General features: G+C 42.6%; 1 protein-coding gene across 1 annotated transcript; it reads left to right on the top strand.

Annotated features, from left to right (window-relative positions):
• The first annotated feature begins 1,179 nt into the window (after positions 1–1,179).
• LOC111946340 lies at positions 1,180–20,769 on the top strand. The gene is made up of 7 exons (XM_023948982.1): positions 1,180–1,264; positions 1,315–1,503; positions 15,535–15,855; positions 15,947–15,982; positions 18,261–18,360; positions 18,434–18,484; positions 20,419–20,769. Exons 1-7 carry the CDS (start codon positions 1,180–1,182, stop codon positions 20,618–20,620), a joined length of 984 nt encoding a protein of 327 aa, XP_023804750.1. The 3' UTR covers positions 20,621–20,769.
• The last annotated feature ends 2,082 nt before the right edge of the window (positions 20,770–22,851 follow it).

Raw genomic sequence — 22,851 nt, forward strand, 5'->3', positions numbered from 1 at the left:
AACACAGAAGGATATAAACAAAAAAAAACGAGAAAGTTTAAGATAAAAGAAGCTGGTGTCTTAAATTAAGGGTTAGCTGTGCCCCTAACTATTTACTAAATATGAAACTGAGAATTTTACCATTATATGATGATTTTCATGAAAATGTTTCACTGGAAAACAGTATAAATTGTTATAACAAATTATATAACCATATTAATTAAAACCTTTCGCATCTTAGAAAAAATACTTTAAAAAAAGGTAAAATGTAAAAATAAAGGATAAAATACTTAACTTAGATTTGCTCTATTATGTAAACAAAATGACTCAAATGTTAAAACTTAGAATAACTAGAGTAAAAAACAATTTAAACAGAACGATATGAACTCTTTAATGCAAAATAGGTAGGTCACCTCCTTGTAAATATTTCACTCCATAGTGACTCTAATCCCGTTGATGTATCCCACATGGCCCCTGTAATAGACGTTCTTCCCTTCAGCTCGGGCCCGCTCCATCTTGGGCCAGACGGCCGCTCGAGCTTCTCGGTCTGCTTTGCTGAAGTCCTCCTTGAAGCGGATCCCCAGGTCTTTGCAGATCTGGCAGTTCTTGGTGATCTTCCAGAAAGCATCTCTATGGCGCCTCGTGACGAACTGCAGGATCACCTGGCGATGTCTTCCTTCCTCCCTCCTCCCCAGTCGATGAACCGTGTCCACCGTCGTGTCCATCACGTCTGCCCACTGTGGTGCGATTTTGGACAGGATTCCAACCACATGTTCCCTGATGTTCTCCTCATCCTTTTCTTTCAGTCCATGAATTTTCAAGTTCCATCTTCGTTTGTATCTTTCCAGATCTGCAACTTTTTCCTTCAGTTCTAGGTTCTCTTTCACGATCCTTGGGATTTCTCTTTCCAACGTTGCGATCTTTGCCTTACAGTCTTTTATTTCAGCCGCGTTCATCTCAACGAGCCGGGAGATGTTTGCCACCATTACGGTGTTTTCACGCAGCTGACTTCCAAAATCTTCTATTTTGGACGTCAGCCTTTCAATTGCAGCCAAAACCGCATCTTCAGATCTGGAAATACTAGACTCCTGTCCCGCTTTCACCTTCAAAGGTGGTCCCGTGGACTTTGTGGGAGTAGGTGGTGGTTTCCTTTTCGCACTAGAAGCGACGTCCATCTGGGAATAGTCATGCTCGCTCATCATGGCCGACGGCTGCAAAGTTGGAGCTTGCTTCGGACTTGTTTTTTTCGTCGCCATTAAGCAGAAAAAGGGGAACTCACCAAGATGTTTTTTTTTCCCAAAACGAAGATAAAGTTAACGCGCAACTGCTCTCCAGTCAAACCGTTCTCTCTCAGTTTTCAAATTCTGACATTTACCGTGCAGATCGGGGCAAAAGGCGAGAGCTTAGCGAGAGACGTCCGCTCAGTCCGCCATCCCAGCCGGAACCTCACGGCCGAGAGGAGGTGTGTGTGGAAGAGTGAGACCCGGGGGGTATTCCAGGAAGCAGGTTATGCTAGCTCCCACGGTAAGTTTGAGGCTAAGGAAGTTGATAACCTCAGTTTTCGGTTCCAGAAATGGAGGTATGTTTCAGGGTAGGTCAAGTTGCCACAGCAACTCATGCTCTGAACATAACCTGGTCTGGAGCAGGTTTAGTTGAAGCTTAGTTTGTTTTCAGAGAGGTGAAGCAGCATGGCGTGTCCATTTGAAGATGATTTAGTGGATGAAGAAGCTCAGATAATACTTTTTCTACCGTGAGAGGGTGATAAGACCACATATGGATGCTGGAAATATATATATTTTTTTACTTTGATCTAACTTAATTATTTGTTTCAGTTCAAATAAATCATTTTTGTAAGTCGGTTTAAAAATTACACGTAATTTTCAGACGATTATTTTACTTTCATTCAAAGTAATTCAATTAAAAAGGTGTAACTTTGGTGCTGCTGTTAGGGCGGCACCGCAAAGGATTGTGGGATATCATTCCCTTTTGCCTGTCTGGACGGATTTGAGTTATTTTGCCGTACTGAGCTTACGTCTCTGCACCATGAGTGAGAGTAAAGGAGAGGATGGTTAGTTTATATAGCACTCCTACGGCTTGGCATTGAAATGACAATCAAGGTAAATTCTTTAACGGATTTTTGCACTCCGTGCATTATTCCCCCCGTCTTTTTTATTGTTATAAAAATGAGAATATCTGCCCGCTCAAACTTAGGCATTTGAGAGTTCAAGAAATGTAATTAATTAAGATGGAAAAAAATATTAATTGAATTAGAGTAATATGGCATTTAGTTAGATAAATACGTAAATTTGACTTGTATAAACAATTATTGAGTTTTATAGACGTAAGAAATTAGGTTGAATAAACTTTAACTCGATTTGTTGTTACCAATAGAAGTAATTCATTTAAGTTGGCAAAATTTGATGAGTTATATATATATGTGCGTCACAAGGAAAATGGAAATAAGATCAGAAACTTGTGCGTTTACTTTGTCTACTCTTTTTCTACACGCAGAAACTCTTTTTTTGATGATGCAGCCGTGTTACTTTTTTGATGGACGTGTGTAATCTTCATACGCCGTCATTAAAACCTCAGACTACGTCTCACTGAAGTACAGCGTTTTCTTTTTTTTCACCACGCGTTTCCATGGTGACTCCAGAAATCGGCGATCCATTGAGAATGTCTTTATTTACCTGCTGTGCACGCCCATTAACCCAGGGTTACCAAGTCGAGCGTAATTACGCCAACTCATATCCGGTCTTTTGGAACCGACATACCCCGAGTAAGCAAGTTCAGGCGGATTTCAGCCAGAGTTCAGGCTTATAGTCAGGCTAGTTTAAACATGCTTCCTGGAATACCCCCCCGACGCGACGTTTATGTGCTGTATTTTTGTTTTCACACAGTAAATTCCCTCATATGATGGCAATCCCGGTGTGAGACTCTTTATTCATTGAAGACACAACGCAGAAGATTTTAGCCGATGCTGCACACACACAGCAGCAAGAGTGCGCCCGGCTACATTGGGCATTTCTAAATAACTTAATCACATGTCACAGAGGAACTGCGGGTGTTTGACAGCTCCTCGACAGTTCGCCGCCGGGCGATCCTCTGGAAGAGAAATGATCTTGATTCTAGAGCTCTGCTAAGTTAAAAACAATGTTTTGTTGTTGTCAGGCCACAACAGCTGGGGGGTATTCCAGAAAGCAGGTTATGCTAGCTCTCACGGTAAGTTTGAGGCTAAGGAAGTTGATAACCTCAACTTTCGGTTCCAGAAATGGAGGTATGTTTCAGGGTAGGTCAAGTTGCCATAGCAACTCATGCTCTGAACATAACCTGGTCTGGAGCAGGTTTAGTTGAAAGTTAGTTTGTTTTCAGAGAGGTGAAGCAGCATGGCGTGTCCATTTGAAGATGATTTAGTGGATGAAGAAGCTCAGATAATACTTTTTCCACCGTGAGAGGGTGATAAGACCACGTATGGATGTTGGAAAGATAAACTTTTTTACTTTGATATAACTTAATTATTTGCTTCAGTTAAGATAAATCATTTTTTTAAGTCAACTTAAAAATAACATGTAGTTTTCAGACAATTATTTTCCTTTCATTCAAATTAATTCAATTAAGTAGGTGTAACTTTGGTGCAGCTGTTAGAGCGGCACCGCAAAGGATTGTGGGATATCATTCCCTTTGCCTGTCTGGATGGATTTGGGTTTAGGTGTGGGTTTTTGACCAAATGTGTTTAGTTGTTTAGCTGTTTTACTGTGTTTTGCGAGTTATTTTGCCGTACTGAGCTTACGTCTCTGCACCATGAGTGAGAGTAAAGGAGAGGATGGTTAGTTTATATAGCACTCCTACGGCTTGGCATCGAAATGACAATCAAGGTAAATTCTTTAACGAATTTTTGCACTCCGTGCATTATTCCCCCCGTCTTTTTTATTGTTATAAAAATGAGAATATCTGCCGGCTCAAACTTAGGCATTTGAGAGTTCAAGAAATGTAATTAATTAAGATGGAAAAAAATATTAATTGAATTGGAGTAATATGGCATTTAGTTAGATAAATACGTAAATTTGAGTTGTATAAACAATTATTGAGTTTTATAGACGTAAGAAATTAGGTTGAATAAATTTAACTCAATTTTTTGTTACCAATATAAGTAATTCATTTAAGTTGGCAAAATTGGATAAGTTATAAATATATGCGTCACAAGGAAAATGGAAATAAGATCAGAAACTCGTGCGGACCTCGTACGCCAACTCATATCCAGTCTTTTGGAACCGACATACCCCGAGTAAGCAAGTTCAGGCGGATTTCAGCCAGAGTTCAGGCTTAAAGTCAGGCTAGTTTAAACATGCTTCCTGGAATACCCCCTTGATCGTATAATCAATGAATCGAACAAAAACACCTCCTTTTGTCGAAGGAGGGAGGAGTGACTTGCTGCTGCATTCAGCTCCTGCATCTTATGGGGAATGTGACAGGAACTCTCCTATCGTTCTTGTCGCTCCAGTCGCTCCTGTGACAGGAACGACAGAACGATAGGAATGTGACTGGAGCGTAAGGAATGTGACTGGAGCGTAAGGAATGTGACTGGAGCGTAAGGAATGTGACTGGAGCGTAAGGAATGTGACTGGAGCGTAAGGAATGTGACTGGAGCGTAAGGAATGTGACTGGAGCATTCCTGTCGCGTCATCTGGTCTTCAAAAGAGGAGCTTGCGTTTTGCTGCTGCAGTAGTGTCTGATTTTCAGCTTCCAGGCTCAAGTGCAGCTGAATAAGCATCTCGACCCTATTTAATAGCAGCAGCTCCGTCTTCCAGTCTCATTCAGGGTTCATGATGTCTGCAGCAGAGTTCTGTTGTGTTTCTGCTTCTAGTCTGTGGATTTCTGCATGTTTGTGGTTCTGGTTCTGTTCACATGTTGAAGGTAAGTTCATGAATGTTCTGTTATTTAGTTTAACTCTGGAGAAAAGTTTCTGTTTGATGTTTAGAAACTTCCACCTTTTATGGTGGCGGTTCTTTCTAAAGACTATTCAATGAACTAACGTCTGAATTTGTAGAAAGTTTGATGGATTCAGACCCAAAATGATGACAATGTGGAAGATTTGACACACAGTTACTTTCTAAGGGGAAATTGCATGTGTTAGATCACGGTTAGGTTAGGTCATCAAACGCTTCTTGATAGAAACCGCAGAATAGCAACACAAACACTTAGAAATATAGTAATTATACATTCATAGAAGACAGACTGATAAGACTGGAGCAGTGGAGCAGAGGATCCTGGGAGCTTTTAAGCTTCCCTCCAAGCCAGGCGATTGGTAGCAGCCTCAATCAGCTCTGCATAGGGGCGGAGTCAGCAGCTGTGCAGGAGCAGGACTTCTACAGGAGTTGAGAACACATGCATACACACACGCACACACAAGACAAGCAGACAACTACCAGGGGTCGTAACATAGTGTGAAATCTTACATTCATTCAATCATGCAAACTATTTGTGCGAAGGTGAGCTAACACATGTGCTCAGGTCGTATTTGTCGTATTATTTTTTATTTATTTGTTACATTTAATGTGTGTGGGTAGGGAGAGGGGAAGAATGTGGGGGGGGGGGGGGGTGGAATAGAGTAAAAGGAAGAAAGGTGAAAAGGTGGGGGGTACAAGCACTGAAGTTATTATTTTAAGCTGTTACAATTATACCAGATCGTCTGGAAAGACAAATGTTACATCAAAGGTGAAAATCTGACACTTAGATGAGCGAAAAAAATCTGTCCATCAATACACTGTGGGTAAGGAGGAGGGATGAAGCAGACAGGGAGCAGTGTGGCAGTGTGCACGTGCACGTGGAGGTGGAGATACATGCATGCTGCCGACGTGAACCGTGTGTTCATAAGGGGAACCAGATCCTACCCAGCCAGACCAGCCAGACCAGGAAAGGGGAGGAGAGCCCCCCAGGCCAGGAGCCCCCCCAGCATCCGGACCCAGGCAGCCCTGGAGGGGGGGAGGAGGGGACCGCCCACCCCACCAGCCAGGCACAGAGAGGGCCCCCCTACAGGGGCCCCCCAGTGCCCAGAAGCATAAGTGAACCCAGTGTCCGGCCCCCAGGCCACGAGCGCTTAGCTGTACCAGGGGGCCACCGGGCGCCGGACACCGAGACAAAGGCCAAGGACGAAGCCAGGGCCCCCAGAACCCATGAGCCGTCCACCACCCGACCGGCGCCCCGTCTCCGCAAGCCAGCCCAGGCACGCGACCTAAGCACCCAGGGATCGCCACGCACCCACAGCCACCCCCCATAACCCTACAACCCTGCACACTACACCCCCCCCCGCCATAATATCTGAGCCCCCCTCCCCAACCCTCTCAGTGGGAGGGAAAGCCCCAGAGGGTCCCAGTGAGCCAGCCCCCAGGTCCGTCCCACCCATGCACTCACACACACATACTCACAATCATCTGGTTACCCTCCCCACCCCCCGCCGCCACGCAGTAACCCCCCCCCCCCAGCCGGCCGACCCCCAGCGCTGTATGCCCGACCATTCCCGCAGCCGACAGGACACCCATAAGCCCGGCCGCCCTGAGAGGACCAGGCGGGTGAAGACCGGCCGCCCCCCCCGACCCCACCCATGTATGGAGGTGTGGGAGTGCTGTGTGTGTGCTGCAGGTAAAATAGGAGGTCTCCTGCCAAGCCGCAGAGTCCCCCCCCCCGGGGTCCCTCTGTGAGGGGTGTGTATTTGCTGTGTGTGTGCTGCTAACATGCAGTGTGAGTGTCTACAGAGGAAGTTAAAATTGTGGGGGGGGCCAGCGAAAGGAGAGCACGGATGTTTCACCATGCCCCCCTCCACCAGACCCCCTCCACAAGGCCCTAGATGAATCAGAGTGTCTAATATGCAAGTAAAAAGCTGGGTGGAGGGCGGGTGCCAACGCGAACCCAGAGAGGGGCATCCCCAGTGAGCCCCGCCAGCATACCCCTCCCATCCAGTTCCCGGAGCCCTTTGTGCCTGTGTGCAATATTTGTTTGGGTGAGAGCGGGGAGGAGCAGGCGGATGGGCACAACCGGGGGAGAAGGCTCCCCCGAGCGACCGGCCCCCCCAGCCGGCCGCGGTAGGCGCCCCCCCTCCCAGAGCGGCCAGGCAGCCAGGAAGGGGCAAGCCAGCCGCAGTTGGAGGCCAGAGCCTCGTAGCGCCAAGAGACAGCCAGCAAGGAAGGGTCATTCCCTACCGGCCACGGGCAAAACACCGGCCATGGGCAGACGACCCCAGGCCCCAGAACCCCAAACCCCCCCCCCCCCCCCCCCCCCAGCCCCCGCCACGGCGACCAGCCACCCAGCACGGCACCCGGCCGCCGTTCCCGGTCAGCCGCACTGCCTACCCCGCGCCCAGAAGGCACCCGCCCAGGAACCCCTGCCAAGTTGCCGGCAGGGCGCGCGCCCCCACCACCACCCCACCCGGGCAACCAGAGCCCCGAGCCGGGAGAACGGGAGAAACTTTGTCCTTCCATGAAGCAAAATGAATCATGGTTTTGTTAATCAAAATGTCAGGGTTCTTCCAAATGGGGGTAAGTTTACATGGAAATAATGTGAGGTTGTTTTTTTTTAAGAAAATCCCACCAGGCTGCTAGAGATGAGCCGATGTTTAAACTTCTGAAGCAATTGTGTTGTTTAATTTTAGAACTGAAGAAAGGTAAATTAGAAATATCTAGGTTATCACAGAGATTTTGTTCTATGTCTAGCCAGGATTCATCTAGCACACCAGGATTCAGCCATTTTTGTACATAACACAATCTGTTCGCGGAGTAGTAGTCCTGGAAGTCTGGAAGGCCTAGTCCTCCTCTATCTTTAGGTTTTTTAATAGTTTTTAAACTGATCCGTGGGGGTTTACCTTCCCAGAGGTATTGGGAAATGAATGAGTCTAATGATTTGAACCAAGTAGTTGGAGGTTTGGAAGGAATCATTGAAAACAGGTAGTTAATTTTGGGGAGAATCGTCATTTTTATGGTTGCAACTCTCCCGATTAGAGAAATGGGTAGAGTTTTCCATCTAGTGAGATCAGCCTCCGTTGTTTTAAGTAGTTGGGTGTGGTTTAGCTTGAATAGATCAGAAAGCCTAGAAGAGATATTTATACCTAAGTACTTTATTTTGCCTGATTGTATTTTAGTAGATAACAGATAGGGTTGGGCGATGTCCCCTAATTTGGCCGTTGACGATGTCTGCTGTCAACCATCGGGATGGACGATGACATGGTCGGGGGGGGGGCTATTTTTTACATTTTTCGTTCTTATATAACTGCTATTTGTTATTTTGCTTTTTCATTTTATTTCCCAACTAATGGTTAATCCGCGATGATCCAGTATAAACTGAGGGAAGTGACTTTAACAAAAAAAAGTAACAAACAAAATAGAAAAGAAGTAGTCCACTCCCGCACTTAGCGGAGTGGACCGGCGGAGTGCGGATTTACAGCTTTGTGTTTGATGGGAAGGGGGGCGGGGGTACATGAGCGGTATGTGTGGCAGATTTAAGACTGCGATCCTTCCCGCAGCTCTAGGGGTACTACTAGCTACCGAACTCAGAACCGGGTCTAAACGTGTGTCTGAGCACAGCTCGGATCGTCAGCACACACAGAGGTTTGAGCATCAAAGCAGAAATGTCGCTCAGTCCTTAGAAAACATTCAAACAATCACGTGGATTTGTGTCTCCAGTTGTGTCCCGACTAAATAAAGGCTGATGTTATTCACAGCATGCAGCGCCACCCAAAGATAATGTTGTTAGCCCGTGTTAGCATACTGCTAATTCTGGCTCCATTCAGAAAAAGCACCGACCACACGGATTAAAATTCAAATGATGAGCGAACAGGTGTTTCATAATAACCGTAACATTATTAAAAGCACGTTTCGAAGATCATCTCGTATTTTACCGAGCTGACATGTCAATATATATAGCCGCTCAGCGCTGTTATCGTTTTGTATTGAATTGTTACATTCAAATAAAGTTTGGAAAAAAAGCCGCTCTGCGGAAGTTGTATTCCGTTTCCGGTTTTCAAACTGCGCATGTGCGAATGATTTATTCCGACCGAAATTGTGACCTTAGTGAACGTTTTTATATTCTGAAAACATTTTTCTGGGCCCATGAACACGGTTGGATTCTAATCCGACCATTGATCCCATCAAGATATTTTGTCCATGTAACCGCGGCTTATGGTGTCGACGCGCAACGCGGCGGGGGCGTGGCATCACGATGGTGGTCTCTCCATCGGGATGTCAGTCACCCATCACGATGGACGATGATATCGTCCATCGGCACAACCCTAATAACAGATTTAGATAATTGCAATTAATTGGTAGAATTGTGCTTTTAGACCAGTTTATGGAGTATTCTGAAACTGAGGAAAATCTATTAATTAGGGAGATGATTTGGCAGATGGAAGATTGTGAATTTGGAGTAAATAGTAAAACATCATCTGCATAAAGACTTATTTTGTGTTCTAGATTTTTGGTTTGAATGCCTTCAATGTCTCGACTTTGCCTAATAGCAGCAACTAGATGTTCAATAAATAGTGCAAATAAGGACGGAGATAGTGGACAGCCTTGTCTGGTTCCTCTTTGTAAATTAAAGCTTGGAGATGTTTGATCATTTGTTCTGATACGAGCATTAGGAGAGGCATATAATATTTTAATCCAGTTAAGAAATAATTTTCCAAAGCCAAATTTGTTCAGGGTGGCTATTAAAAATTTCCAGTTGACCCGATCAAATGCCTTTTCTGCGTCCAGTGACAAAATGGTTGCTTCTCGGTTGTTGATGGTTGTATAATCTATGAGGTTGATTAATCTGTGCATGTTGGTAGATGAATGTCTACCCTTTATAAAACCTGTTTGGTCAGGATGTATTAGAGAGGGAACTACCTTCTCCAGCCTTCCTGCCAAGGCTTTGCAGATTATTTTAAGATCTGCATTAATCAGTGATATGGGTCGATAGCTGGATGGTGATGTGGGATCTTTTCCAGGTTTCAGAAGTAAAATAATATTAGCAGAATTCATATTTGGAGGTAGATAATTGTTGTCCTTAATTTCTATTGTCATTCTGAGAAAAATGGGAGCTAAGATTTGCCAAAACTCTTTATAAAATTCTGCTGGGAAGCCGTCTGGTCCTGGGGCTTTTTTACTAGGCATGTTGGTTAATGCTTTATGTAGCTCTTCTTTAGTAAAAGGGGACTCCAGGGCTGTGATTTGTTCCTCTGTTGGTCTAGGCAAATCTATGCTATTGAGAAAACTATTGATGTCATTGTCAGAAGGATTAATTTGGGATGAGTAGAGAGATTGGTAAAAGTTTTTAAAACTGAATTTATTTCGGCTGGATCATGTGTTGCGTTTCCTGTTAGGTCTATGACTGATGAAATAGTTGTCTTCTCTTTGTTTATTTTGAGTTGATTTGCCAAATATTTCCCAGATTTATTACTGTGATCAAACCTCTCCAAGCGTAGTCTCTGGCTACGTTCACACTGCAGGCTGAAACGACCCAATTCCGAATTTTTTGCCCCTAAGCGGCCCGATTCCGATCTTTTCATGACAGTCTGAATGACACAGATCCGATCTTTTCAATTGCGACCCAGGCCCCGTGGGTTTGCCGTCCTGATTCCGAATTGTAGCCGTTCTTTTTAATTGCAACTGCCGTCTGACCGGCCAGGCGACTTGATTCCGAACTGTACGTCATCGACACGCAACAAACGTCATCATTTTGCGTTGAAGTAGGCGGGAACGAGAACGTAAACATCAACCATGGTGGACGATGCTGCTGAGACCAGTCAGTGGAAGGGAAGGGAGGTCACGGATTGGATTAATATTTGGGGTGATCGCTCTTTTCAGGCCAAACTCCAGGGCTCTTATCGCAACTGAGCGGTTTTTGAAAAAATTTCCAGATAAATGGCAGAGCGTGGTGTTGAACCTTTCCCGCGATAACTTTTTTTTTCTTTCTCCCCTTTCCGACCATGCTCAGAAGCGCGGGGGACCCGAGGCGATCATCCTCCTCCTCCCTGTTCTGATCCTTAGATTCTCCAGAACGGGTTAATAAAGAGTCCATAGCATTTATTCAGGGGGAAACCTTCTTCTATTACCGTCCTCCTTCCTCCGTAACACACAACATGAATGCACGCCCACACTGCCGCCCCCCCATTCTCTCCCGCTGCACGCGCTCTTTTCCTGTCCCTTACACAAACGCGCGCGATCGTGGGCCCAATACATTCCACAACAGTGGTTACAGACGATCCCGGCTCCAATGCCTTCTTAAAAATGGGAAGATTGTTATTGTGCTGGTTCCTTTGTGAAAATAGATTTATTAATGAAAAAAGAGCTCCGCTGTTGACAACACTGTTGTTGACAACCATGTTAACGTAAGCTACTTCCGCAAACAACGAGTGACGTCATTCGACGTTGAGTACTCTTCTGCGCATGCGGGTCAACTCTGGGTCGTGTCACGGTCACACTGGAGATCACAAAAGTTCGGTTTTACTTGGAAATGTGAACGGTCTAGCAAACAATTCGGATTTTTTCAAAAAATCGGAATTGAGCATTAAGCCCTGCAGTGTGAACGTAGCCTCTGTAATAATAACTGTGTTCTTTGATTAGTTATTTCATTTAATTCGATTCTTACTTTCCTTATTTGTTGTAGAGTTTGATCATCCGGAGAGTTGCTGTAGGTTTCCTCTAAAAGTCTGATTTTTTGCTCTAAATCCACTAGTTTAGAGTTTTCTTTTCTTTTTTTGTGGGATGAGAAGGCGATTATTTTCCCTCTCATGACTGCTTTCCCGGCCTCCCATAAAAGGCACGAGGAAATACCTGGGTGGTCATTATTTTGAAGATATGAGGACCATTCTTTAGCAAAGAAATCTATAAAGTTAGGGTCTCTGAGCAACGATGTATTGAACCTCCAGCTCCTTAATGAAGGTGGTGATGTTTTGTTTTTAAGAGTCATTGAAACTGGTGCGTGGTCACTGATAGTAATGGGGTGGATCTGTCCTTCCGTAGCTAAACTCAACAAGGAGCTGTTAACCAAGAAATAATCTAGCCTGGAGTATGATTGATGAACTGTGGAGAAAAAGCTATAAGCTCTTTTTGTGGGATGGAATAAACGCCAAACATCACAAAGACCAAAATCCTCCATGTACTGTTTAACAGTGTTTGTGGATTGCCAGATTCTAAGATTTCCTGTGTTATTTAGCCTATCCATCTCTGGATCTAAACACATGTTGAGGTCACCCGCAATAATTAGCGATTTGTCTGTATGTTCAGATAGCGCAGAGAAGAAGGAATAAAAGAATTTAGGGTCATCTACATTGGGGGCGTACACATTAGCTAAACACAGCTGCTTATTTTTGGTGGAAAGAGTGACTATTATAAATCTTCCTTCTGGGTCTATGACTGTACTAGTTTCTGTGAATTTAATTTCCCTATTTATCATAATTGTTACTCCTCTCTGTCTAGAATTATAACAGGCTGAATATACGTTGGGAAAATCTGCTGTGGCGAGAATATTCACTGAGGAATTAGACATATGAGTTTCTTGAAGAAACGCAAAATCAGTTTTGAGATCTTTTAATTTGCTCATTATTTTCAGTCTCTTCTCTCTGGTTCCAGCTCCGTGCACATTCCAAGTAACTAACCTTAGGGTGGACATGCTGCTGTTGAGGTGAATGCTAGAAACTGTATGTTATTGATGGAGGCAAAAATGAGTATATATGTACACATAATGGTGTGCTTGATGTTGCTATGAGGCTTAATGTGTAATGTACAGTGCATGTGATGTAATGCTGGACATGCTGAGTGTCTGAGTGTGTTGTGCAGATCAGTACTATTGTAGAGTGGCTGGGTTATGTGGCAGCTTAGGTGAGGGGGAGGGAATAGTGTGTGAAAAAAGAAAAAAGGGAAAGGAGTGCAGAGGGGATAACTAAGAAAACAGGGACGGTAGAAACAGAACAAACCTATCATAAACAGGTTTGAAGCTGCTGAGGAGACTGGTGGTGATTTTACCTAAAGTGGAAACCTTTATGCCCCGTGAGTTATGCCCAGTGTGTCACATATACGCATAAACTAACACCTGTGCAGAGAGTGTAAAGGGTGTGGATACATATCTGGTTTAGAAGAGCCAGGGAGTGACGTTTGGGTCGCGGTGGAGCTGTCCATTCACATAGAGTCGGTCCACAGAGATGACAGCGCGGGCCCCTTCATTCAGAAATTTCTTCCTGATGGGGAACAGGATCCTTCGACGCTCCAAGATTTCTTTGGGGAACTGGTCATCCATCCTGAAGTCGGTTCCCCGGAGCTCCCTGCCACGGCGCCTCACCTCTTCCTTCTCCTTGTGAAGGACAAACTTGGCCACGATGGGTCTGGGCCTGCGGTTCCCAGGTCTCACTGCTCCCATGCGATGCACACGGTGAAAGTTTATGGTTTTAACTTTTTACTCTGGAAGCTTTAGCTGGGTTTGAATAAAGTTTTTAATTTTTTCCTCGGCGTTTTCTTCTGGCGTTTCTGGTATTCCCATGACCACCAGGTTATCTCTCATGGATCTTGATTGAAGATCCAGAATGGACTCCTTGATCTTCTTATTTTCTTCAGAGAGTTGGCTCATTCCATCAGTGATGGACCTTACCGACTCCCTCAGCGCTGAATTCTCCGCGGTCAGGGTTTCCACTTGTTTTTGGGAAAATTCTAGAGCATCCTTGATCTCTTGAAATTCCCGGTGAAGAACTTCCAGGAGGGAAAGACGGCTGTCGAAGCTGGATAGTTTGGCATCAATGCTAAGAAGCATATCCCACGCGTTAGATTCGAACTCCGTCTTCGGTGGAGAAGCCCCGGTGATTCTTTGGGTCGGCTCCGCTTGGTGGGGGCGGCTGGCTTGGCTGACTGAGGGGTTTTTCCCATGACGAAACGCTCGTATTGCTCGTCGATGTAGCTTGTCAGGCTGTCCAGATCCTCCTCGCTGCTGCAGCTCTCCAGGTCGTTTGAAGTTTACCTTGGAAAAATTATGGGGGGGGGGGGGGGGTGACACTGGGACGGTGTATTTATCCCAAAAAAGAAGGGACAAAAAAGATATGCCGCTGGCTTGTTTGTTGTTTTAGTTTCCCAGGATTAAATCATCTTATTTTCCACCAGGTCTCGAGCAGGTCCTCGTCACAGCGTCATCTCAAAATTAATTTGCATAAATTTGCACAAATTTGCACAAATTTGCACAAATTGTGCAAAATTAATTTGCACAAAGCACAGTGAGATGACTGGTCACTCTTGTGCTGTGTAGATGTACACACACAACTTCATATTGCAATTGCTTGTCTGTTGTATTGTGATTTTGTTTTTTTCTGGTTCACAGTGCGTATGTAAAACAAAATTTCAAGATTATGTTTCAATGGTATGTAAAACTATTGTATTTTATATGTTAGTCCTTCAAGGGTAATTGTAGGAGCCCTATTGAGAAACATGTCCTGTGTGTGTCGCTGTTTTTCATGTTTTGCTGTCAATTATAAATTGGTTGATGATCTGACCACACACAGGTGTGCATGAGCCAGATGGAGAAATGGTTTTTGACCGCTTGTGCGGGAAATGAAGCAAAAGAGTAGTCCAATCTGTTCAGTAGTGTAAATAAATAAAAGAAACAAAGTAATGCAAAGTTGATCGGAGTGAAAGACTCAATTTTCTTCGTCGTATAAGGAAACGACAGCCCGCTTGGCGCGTCAATCAACTCTGGCGTTGCACATCTCAGTGTATCAAAGGAGCTAGAACTTAGTTAAATAGTTTCTAGGCCTTTAGCTCCTACAGTAATAGAGTAGTGAAAAATAAAAAATTAAGTTTGAACATGTATATTTTTAAGAAAAACGAGTGAATTATCTAATAATTGAACCACTACCTGTTAGAGGTCAGGAACACCATTTCACTAAGTTTTTTAAAGAATGATTGGTAATGGAGTTAGTGATGATATATTCACACTGCTTGTTAGGATTTTGTGGGTTTCAGACATCTTTTAATTAATAAAACATGCACTGGGTCAAATTGACCCAGGAACATCATCTCTGTTCCTCACAAATGAACATAACAGGAGGGTTAAAGTGTCATCATGGATTCCTGATGAAAACAGATTTAAGCTAAAAGTTCTTTGTTCTCAGATCTCTGTTCTCTGTCAGGTGAAGCAGAAGGAGGAAAAGAGGAAGATGTTTCACTGAAAATATAAAGATTGATGGAAACTGAACCCAAAAAGAGAAAAAGACTGAAAGAAAAGGAGGAGAGGTGGTGTTACAGCAGAGAAAGCTACATCAGTAGACCTGAACATCCCATCTGGGCGTCTAGAACAAACCAGAAGAAGGAAAGTGCTAGCCAGGTTGAAGTTTTTTGCCACAGCAGCTGCTTTAAAGAGAAGACTCTGCTGCTGATATGAAAAACGAAGAAGATCCTTTATTTGCTGAGAGAATCTCTTTTGTAACCCAACATGACACCGTTAACAGCAGACGAAGACGTGTCTGGGACATCTGTGGTTGTTTTCCTCAAACGTATAAAATGTTTCACTAAAGTAAAACTGTTTTTTTGTCTTCGGGTTCTTCTAAAGTGGTCTGCTCTCCATCGACGGTACAGCTGGGTCGGGACGTGGTTCTGTCATGTCGAGGAGAACCTCAATCTGACTTGACGGCTGAGACCTTGGAATGGAAATGTGGCACAGCCTTTGTTCACGTGTATCGGAGTGGGGGGGACAACTTTGATGATCAAGACCTGAGGTTCAAGAACAGGACCATCCTCAACCACCAGAACCTGAAGGATGGAAACGTTTCCCTCACACTGACCAAGGTCACCAAGGAGGATGAAGGAAACTACACCTTCTGTCTTCTTAAGCAGAAGCCGTTAAAATGTTCTAATGTCACCCTGACAGTTGGTAAGCTGCTGTTTTAGACCAGAATGAACCAAAAACTGTTTTTTTCAAACCTGAAACCACCTAAATATGATCTAACATGACTTCTGATCAGTTCCACAGATGAACAATGAGACACACAACCAAACAGGTGAGGAAAACACCTTTTAGTGTCACTTCCTGTTTCTCCTTTGACACTGAGGCCTGTAAAATAATAATAATAATAATAATAATACTTTTTTTTGGTACCTTTCTGGGGGGTATTCCAGAAAGCAGGTTATGCTAGCTCTCACGGTAAGTTTGAGGCTAAGGAAGTTGATAACCTCAGCTTTCAGTTCCAGAAATGGAGGTATGTTTCAGGGTAGGTCAAGTTCCCATAGCAACTCATGCTCTGAACATAACCTGGTCTGGAGCAGGTTTAGTTGAAGGTTAGTTTGTTTACAGAGAGGTGAAGCAGCATGGCGTGTCCATTTGAAGATGATTTAGTGGATGAAGAAGCTCAGATAATACTTTTTCCACTGTGAGAGGGTGATAAGATCACATATGGATGTTGGAAAGATAAACCTTTTTACTTTGATCTAACTTAATTATTTGCCTCAGTTAAGATAAATCATTTTTTAGTTAGGTCACCTTAAAAATAACACGTAGTTTTCAGACAATTATTTTCCTTTCATTCAAATTAATTCAATTAAGTGGGTGTAACTTTGGTGCTGCTGTTGGATCGGCACCGCAAGGGATTCTGGGATATCATTCCCTTTGCCTGTCTGGATGGATTTGGGTTTAAGTGTGGGTTTTTTACAAAATGTGTTTAGTTGTTTAGCTGTTTTACTGTGTTTTGCAGAGTTATTTTGTCCTACTATGCTTACGTCTCTGCACCATGAGTGAGAGTAAAGAAGAGGATGATGAGTTTATATAGCACTCCTACCACCTATACCTGTTATGATAGCGATGGAAAATTCTTTAATGAATTTTTGCACTCCGTGCATTTTTGTCCGTTCTTTTTATTGTTATAAAAATGAGCATATCTGCCGGCTCAAACTTAGACATATGAAAGTTCAAGAAATATAAGTAATTAAGATGGAAAAAAGATTAATGGAGTAATGTGATATTTAGTTTGATAAATACGTAAATTTGAGTTGTATAAACAATTATTGAGTTTGAATAAATTTAACTAAATTATTTTTTAGCAGTGTTACTTTTTTGACGGTTGTATAATCTTCATACGCCGTCAGCAAAATCTCAGACTCCGTCTCACTGAAGTATAGCGCTTTATTTTATTCTCCACGCGTTTCCATGGTGACTCCAGAAATCTGTGATCTATTGAGAATGTCTTTATGAACTTGCTGTGCACATGCGTTAACCCAGGGTTACCAAGTCAAGTGTAATTACGCTAACTCATATGCGGTCTTTTGGAACCGACATACCCAGAGTAAGCAAGTTCAGGCAGATTTCAGCCAGAGTTCAGGCTCAAAGTCAGGGGAGTTCAAACATTCCTGGAACACCCCCCTGGACAACCAAGGTCATCTTACACACTTTAAAAAAAACTGTTCTTTGAATTTACATGATTTAAATGTGTACATGTGTACATCAACACAGTTTCTACTTTGTTTCAATGGACGTTTTTTTTTTTTTTGGTAAATAGATAGATAGATAGATAGATGGACGGACGGACGGACGGACGGATTAGATAGATAGATAGATAGATAGATAGATAGATAGATAGATAGATAGATAGATAGATAGATAGATAGATAGATAGATAGATAGATAGATAGATAGATAGATAGATAGATAGATAGATAGATAGATAGATAGATAGATAGATAGATAGATAGATAGATAGATAGATAGATAGATAGATAGATAGATAGATAGATAGATAGATAGATAGATAGATAGATAGATAGATAGATAGATAGATAGATAGATAGATAGACTTTAATAATCCCGAAGGAAATTTTAAGTGGCCAGCTGCCCATACTTAAAAACACAATCATTCCTAAAACAGATAAAAACACAACAAATAGATAAAAATATAGAAGGATAAAAAGAATAAAAGCAAGTATAAACAATTCCTAAAAACATGTCAAGTTTCCCAAAAATTCAGCTTAATCAAAATCAGAAGCAAGAGTAAAACCAACTCATTTTAATCATGTCTGACACTTTAAATGCTTGTTTGTGTTTGTGTGTTTTTTTGTATGTGTGTGTGTGTGTGTGTGTGTCCACATAATCATTTCCTCTTAGGGGTGTACTCACTTCCGTTTTTGTTCCTTAGCTTTGTTTATTAATACAAAGATTCAATAATATACATTTTTATATTAGCAAATGATTTATTTTGTTTTGTGTTTAAGAACATAAATCATGAACTTTAATTTTATTTTATTTTCTATTCTTGAGTTCTTTTCATTTTCATCATCTCTGTCCTGTAGGATCTGCTCAGAGCTCTGATGTCATCGCTGCCATTGGTGTTCTTGGAGGTGTTCTTCTTCTTGGTGTTGGGGGGATCCTGGGTTTTAGATATTGTAGGAGGTCAGTCATAAATAAAATACCTTTTTAATGTTTTTACTGAACAGAACTGTTAACTTCTAATCTCTTTGTTCAGAAACAGAGACAGAACTGATCCCCAACCAGATTCTGCTTCCATCGCTCTGAGGTCAGTCATTCATTTGTTTAAACAAAATTAAACGTAATTTTCTTTCTGATTTTATCCTCATTTTTAATCAAGTGATGATATTTAGACTAAATTTATCTTCTAAACTAAACTGTACTGAGATCAAGATTCTGTAAAAAGAGACTGACTGAAAACTTTGGTTCTGCTTTGCTGTTAAAGTTAGTTTAGGTTTTAGTTTTAGTTTGTTTATTAAAACAAACATCTAGAAAAATCAGAAGAATTGCTGGAAATCCAGAAGAAAATCAGCAAAAAACAAAGTTTAATGCTGAAACATTAATCGTGGTATAATCCACCGGCTGGAAAGTGAGACACTTTCTGATTAGCGACCACCAGTGTGTGAATGTTTGAGTGAATGTGTGAGTGACTGGGTGAATGGGTCTGTGACTGTAAAGCGCTTTGTCCTTGTAGGAAGAAAGGCGCTATATAAGCATACGCCATTTACCATTAAGAGGGACAATTTACGACTTGTTTAGTCTGGATGCTGTTTTTGTGAACTAAACTGTAACTAAAGAAAAACAAACCACTGATGGTCACAAATCTGACTGATCAATTATTTTCATCACATTAAGAGGCTCCTTTGTACCACAACTGCTGCTTAACATGGAACTATGTTATGGTGTATGGTAAATGGCGTATACTTATAAAGCGCTTGTCTACCTTCTTCGAAGGCCCAAAGTGCTTTGCAGTCACAGTCACCCATGCACACACACATTCACACACTGATGGCGGCTCCGCTGCCGAACACTGGCACCAACCTCCCACCAGAGGCAAGGTGGGGTTCAGTGTCTTGCCCAAGGACACTTTGACACATGGGCGTGCAAGGCAGGAATCGAACCTGCAACCTTATGATCATGGGTCGACCGCCCTACCGCTGCAGCACGGCCGCCCACATGTAAGGGTTAAAGGCCTTAGAACTGTGCATTATGTAAGGGTTAATGGCCGACGAAGCGTGCGGTTATAACTTTTTGACGCACGCTGTGGAAGCCTGAACACATATATATTAACCAGGTTTTAGTCTTTAATTCTTGTTTTTTTTCCGATTTAGATCGCTTTTCTCACAAAAAGCGGACTATATGATGCGCCGCATCACGTAACATATAGTCCGCGTCGCACAGCACCACCGCTGCAGTCAAGATTCTGCGATATATATATATATGCTGATCGTCCCGATGGGTTGAATAAAGCATCAGTTCAGAGAGAAAGTTCACCTCTTCCCGCTTGTTTTTGTCCAAATGATGAAGTTAAAGGTTGTTTTAAAGAAGCCGGCGCAGTGATACAAAACATTTAAGCTAGGTGACCGGAACTTCTTTTTTCACCGTGTGGTTATTAGATTTTAATGCACACCCAGCAGCCAATCAGAATCGAGCGTTCAACCGGACCATGGTATAACACTTTTTAACGCACGCCTTGGAAGCCTGAACCGTCTGACGCGTTAAAACGCGATATTGGACACTTCAAAGGCCATTAACCCGCTTATACCATGGTCACTTACAAAAGAAATAAATAGTAACCAGCTTTTTGTCCTTAATTCTTGTTTTTTTCCCAATTTGTTACATCGCGCCGCATCACGTAACAAATAGTTTGCGTCGCGCCGCACCACAGCTGCAGTCAAGATGTGGCGATATAAAGCGATACTGAATATGCTGATCGTCCCGATGGGTTGAATAAAGCATCAGTTCAGAGAGAAAGTTCATCTCTTACCGCTTGTTTTTGTCCAAATGATGAAGCTGAAGGTTGTTTTAAAGAAGAAGAACTTCTTTTTTCATTGTGCGGTTATCAGGTTTTAATGCACACCCAGCAGCCAATCAGAATTGAGTATTCACCCAGACCATGGTATAATATGAAATAATCCATCCATCCATCCATCCATCCATCCATCATCCATCCATCTTCTCTACCTGCTTGTTTCTGTTCAGGATCATGGAGGAGGGGGAGTCTTCCCAGCCACCGTTGGATGAAGGGGGGGCTGACCCTGAACAGTTCTCCAGTCCTTTCATAGATGATCATCTGAATCAAAGTCATGATGGAGATGTTCCAGATCACTACAGTGAAGGAGGAGCAGAAGCAGCAGCAGCTGGAAATAGAAATTTTAACTGTGATGGAGCGACTGACCTCTGACCTTTTGTATAAGATTCTGCACTGATTTGTACCATAATAACTTATTGGAATGAAAGATTTGCCATAAATTATAAGAAATGTTTTTGGATGTTATGGATTATGAGTTCAGAAAAGAATAAATAAATATTGGTTATATTTTCAACAATGAACAAAGCTTCTGATCTTTTGTTATAGAAACAGCGTTTAATGTGACTGACACATTTCTATAGAATATCGCAGGGGTGCTAATCACGTCGATCGCAATCAACCGGTCGATCTTCAAGAACATGACTGTAGATCGCTGGACAGAGAAGATAAAAAAAAAGTACTTCTAAAAAAATCCACCAGCCAATCAAAATCGTCACTGAGAACAACGGGACTTGATTGAAATGCAGAACGGCCAATCGGACATCCTCTGATGCATACGTCGCTGGAGATGCGTGTTTAAATTCACTGAGCGCAAACTCTCTGTCGTCAGAGAGTTGCTTTCTGCCCCGGGTCACGTCAAGTTCATGGCAGAAGACCGCTCCGCACAAGCAGAGTGTTTATTGAAGCCGCCCCGCGTGTCTCCTCTTGCTATCAGCTCTGCAGTTCTCGTACAGTTGAATTCTTTTCTCCATTTGAATCCAGTTGCCTCTGAGTGAATGAATGCTCCTTTTGCTCTTTTAATGTAGAGTTCATCTCATTTAAAATGTAAATAGTTTATTTCAATGACATTTTCCTAACTCTGCTGAGCTAAATGACTTTATGCTTTTATTTTGAAAAGTACTTCAGCCTGATCTTTTTTTATTTTGGTAGCCAATAGTTTTCCTACTTCTATAGCAGTTTTTTCAACGTTGAATTAGAACCAGTCTCTTCTGCTCGTAGAAGAAAATACTTTAAAGCTTTTATATCAAGAATGAGTGACTTAATTCTTTGGAAACAGTTTTTTTCTTCTAAGTCAGTGGTTCCCAAACTTTTTCTGCGGGGCCCCCCTTTCTGAAGATTAGAATATTTTCGAGCCCCCCCCCACACTGACACAAACATACAAATCATTTGTTTCTAAACTCCACTGGACTTTACTTAACATTGTAAGTCATACAAAATGGCAACTTCTTCCTGAAAAAAACTAAAAAAACAAAAACAAATCACCTTTACAATTATTAAAAGTGACACTGCATCTTGTATCATAAAATTTTACCATGTAATGATGTTCATGGCCCTTTAACACATCTTCTTATAAACTCCATTCCTGCATGAAAGTGGCCTTTTACACTTTACCAGCTCTCTGAAGAAAATAACAAAATCCTGAACATTTAACTCTGCAAAATGTGCACCTTTACTGTCCACATCTTTTCAGTGACTGGTGTGGGCTTGCTTCAAGCCGTAGCCTTGCTGCGCCCCCCCTGCAATACCTCCGTGCCCCCCCCTAGGGAGTGCGCCCCCCAGTTTGGGAACCTCTGTTCTAAAGGATGATTCAGTTTCCAGTGACATCTTCCTGTTTTGGTCGACAGTCTTCAGGGGAAAGTGCAGTGATGGTGCAGTGATCAGAGGAGAATGGGAAATGTTACAGTTTAAGGTCAGAAAGGTCAGATTAACTGTCACTGACCTGTAATCTGTTCTTGAAGGTCGGCCGCGTTCAGTTATTCCAGCTGTTTGAAGCTTTTCTGCTTCATTTCTCTCTAAATGTCGGTTCGGTCCAGAGAGGTGGAAAACTCAGAAATGATTTTGTTAAAGTGATGAGAGTTCTGCTGAGACGATAACTGTCCTGGTTTTCATCTGTCCTGCATGAGGATGACCTGCAACAACCACGTTTCCAGTTGTGTTTCTATTTCAACTATTGTGTGTTTGAACCATTGACTGTATGTGAGAACTGCAGTGATGTCATCCATAGAAAATGCTGCTGCAGCAGGATAATGACTTTTTAAGGGTTTATGTGAAATCAGCTCATCATTATGTGTCTCCAGTGAATCCAGCAGGAACCTCAGAGAGCTGTGAGGACGCGGTACAGAACTCCTGAAGATGCTGCCAGTTTTCTGGATGTTTTTAAACAAACTGCTGCTCAGATTTCAGCTGTCATCATATGGTTGATCATTTTAATAACAGACTTCAGTCTTCCATAGATGCAGACCTAAAACTAAAAAGCCACCAGTCCCTCCACCACTTCAGACTCACAGTTATCCACCGTTGTGACATTTTACTATTGTTGTACTTTATTAGTTTTCTGCTCTGGTAGCAAAAACAATCTGCTTTCAGATATGAGGGATTATCAC

Source organism: Oryzias latipes, chromosome 18, assembly GCF_002234675.1.
Source record: "Oryzias latipes chromosome 18, ASM223467v1".
In the NCBI taxonomy this organism is placed as follows: Eukaryota; Metazoa; Chordata; class Actinopteri; order Beloniformes; family Adrianichthyidae; genus Oryzias; species Oryzias latipes.

Bases quoted from the DNA above. Each gene is read 5' to 3' on its own strand.
- LOC111946340 (XM_023948982.1), top strand. From the start codon at position 1,180: ATGGCCGACGGCTGCAAAGTTGGAGCTTGCTTCGGACTTGTTTTTTTC. The intron at 1,504-15,534 runs GTAAGTTTGAGG...GTTCTTCTAAAG, and splicing joins AGGTTATGCTAGCTCCCACG to TGGTCTGCTCTCCATCGACG. The intron at 15,983-18,260 runs GTGAGGAAAACA...TCTGTCCTGTAG, and splicing joins TGAGACACACAACCAAACAG to GATCTGCTCAGAGCTCTGAT.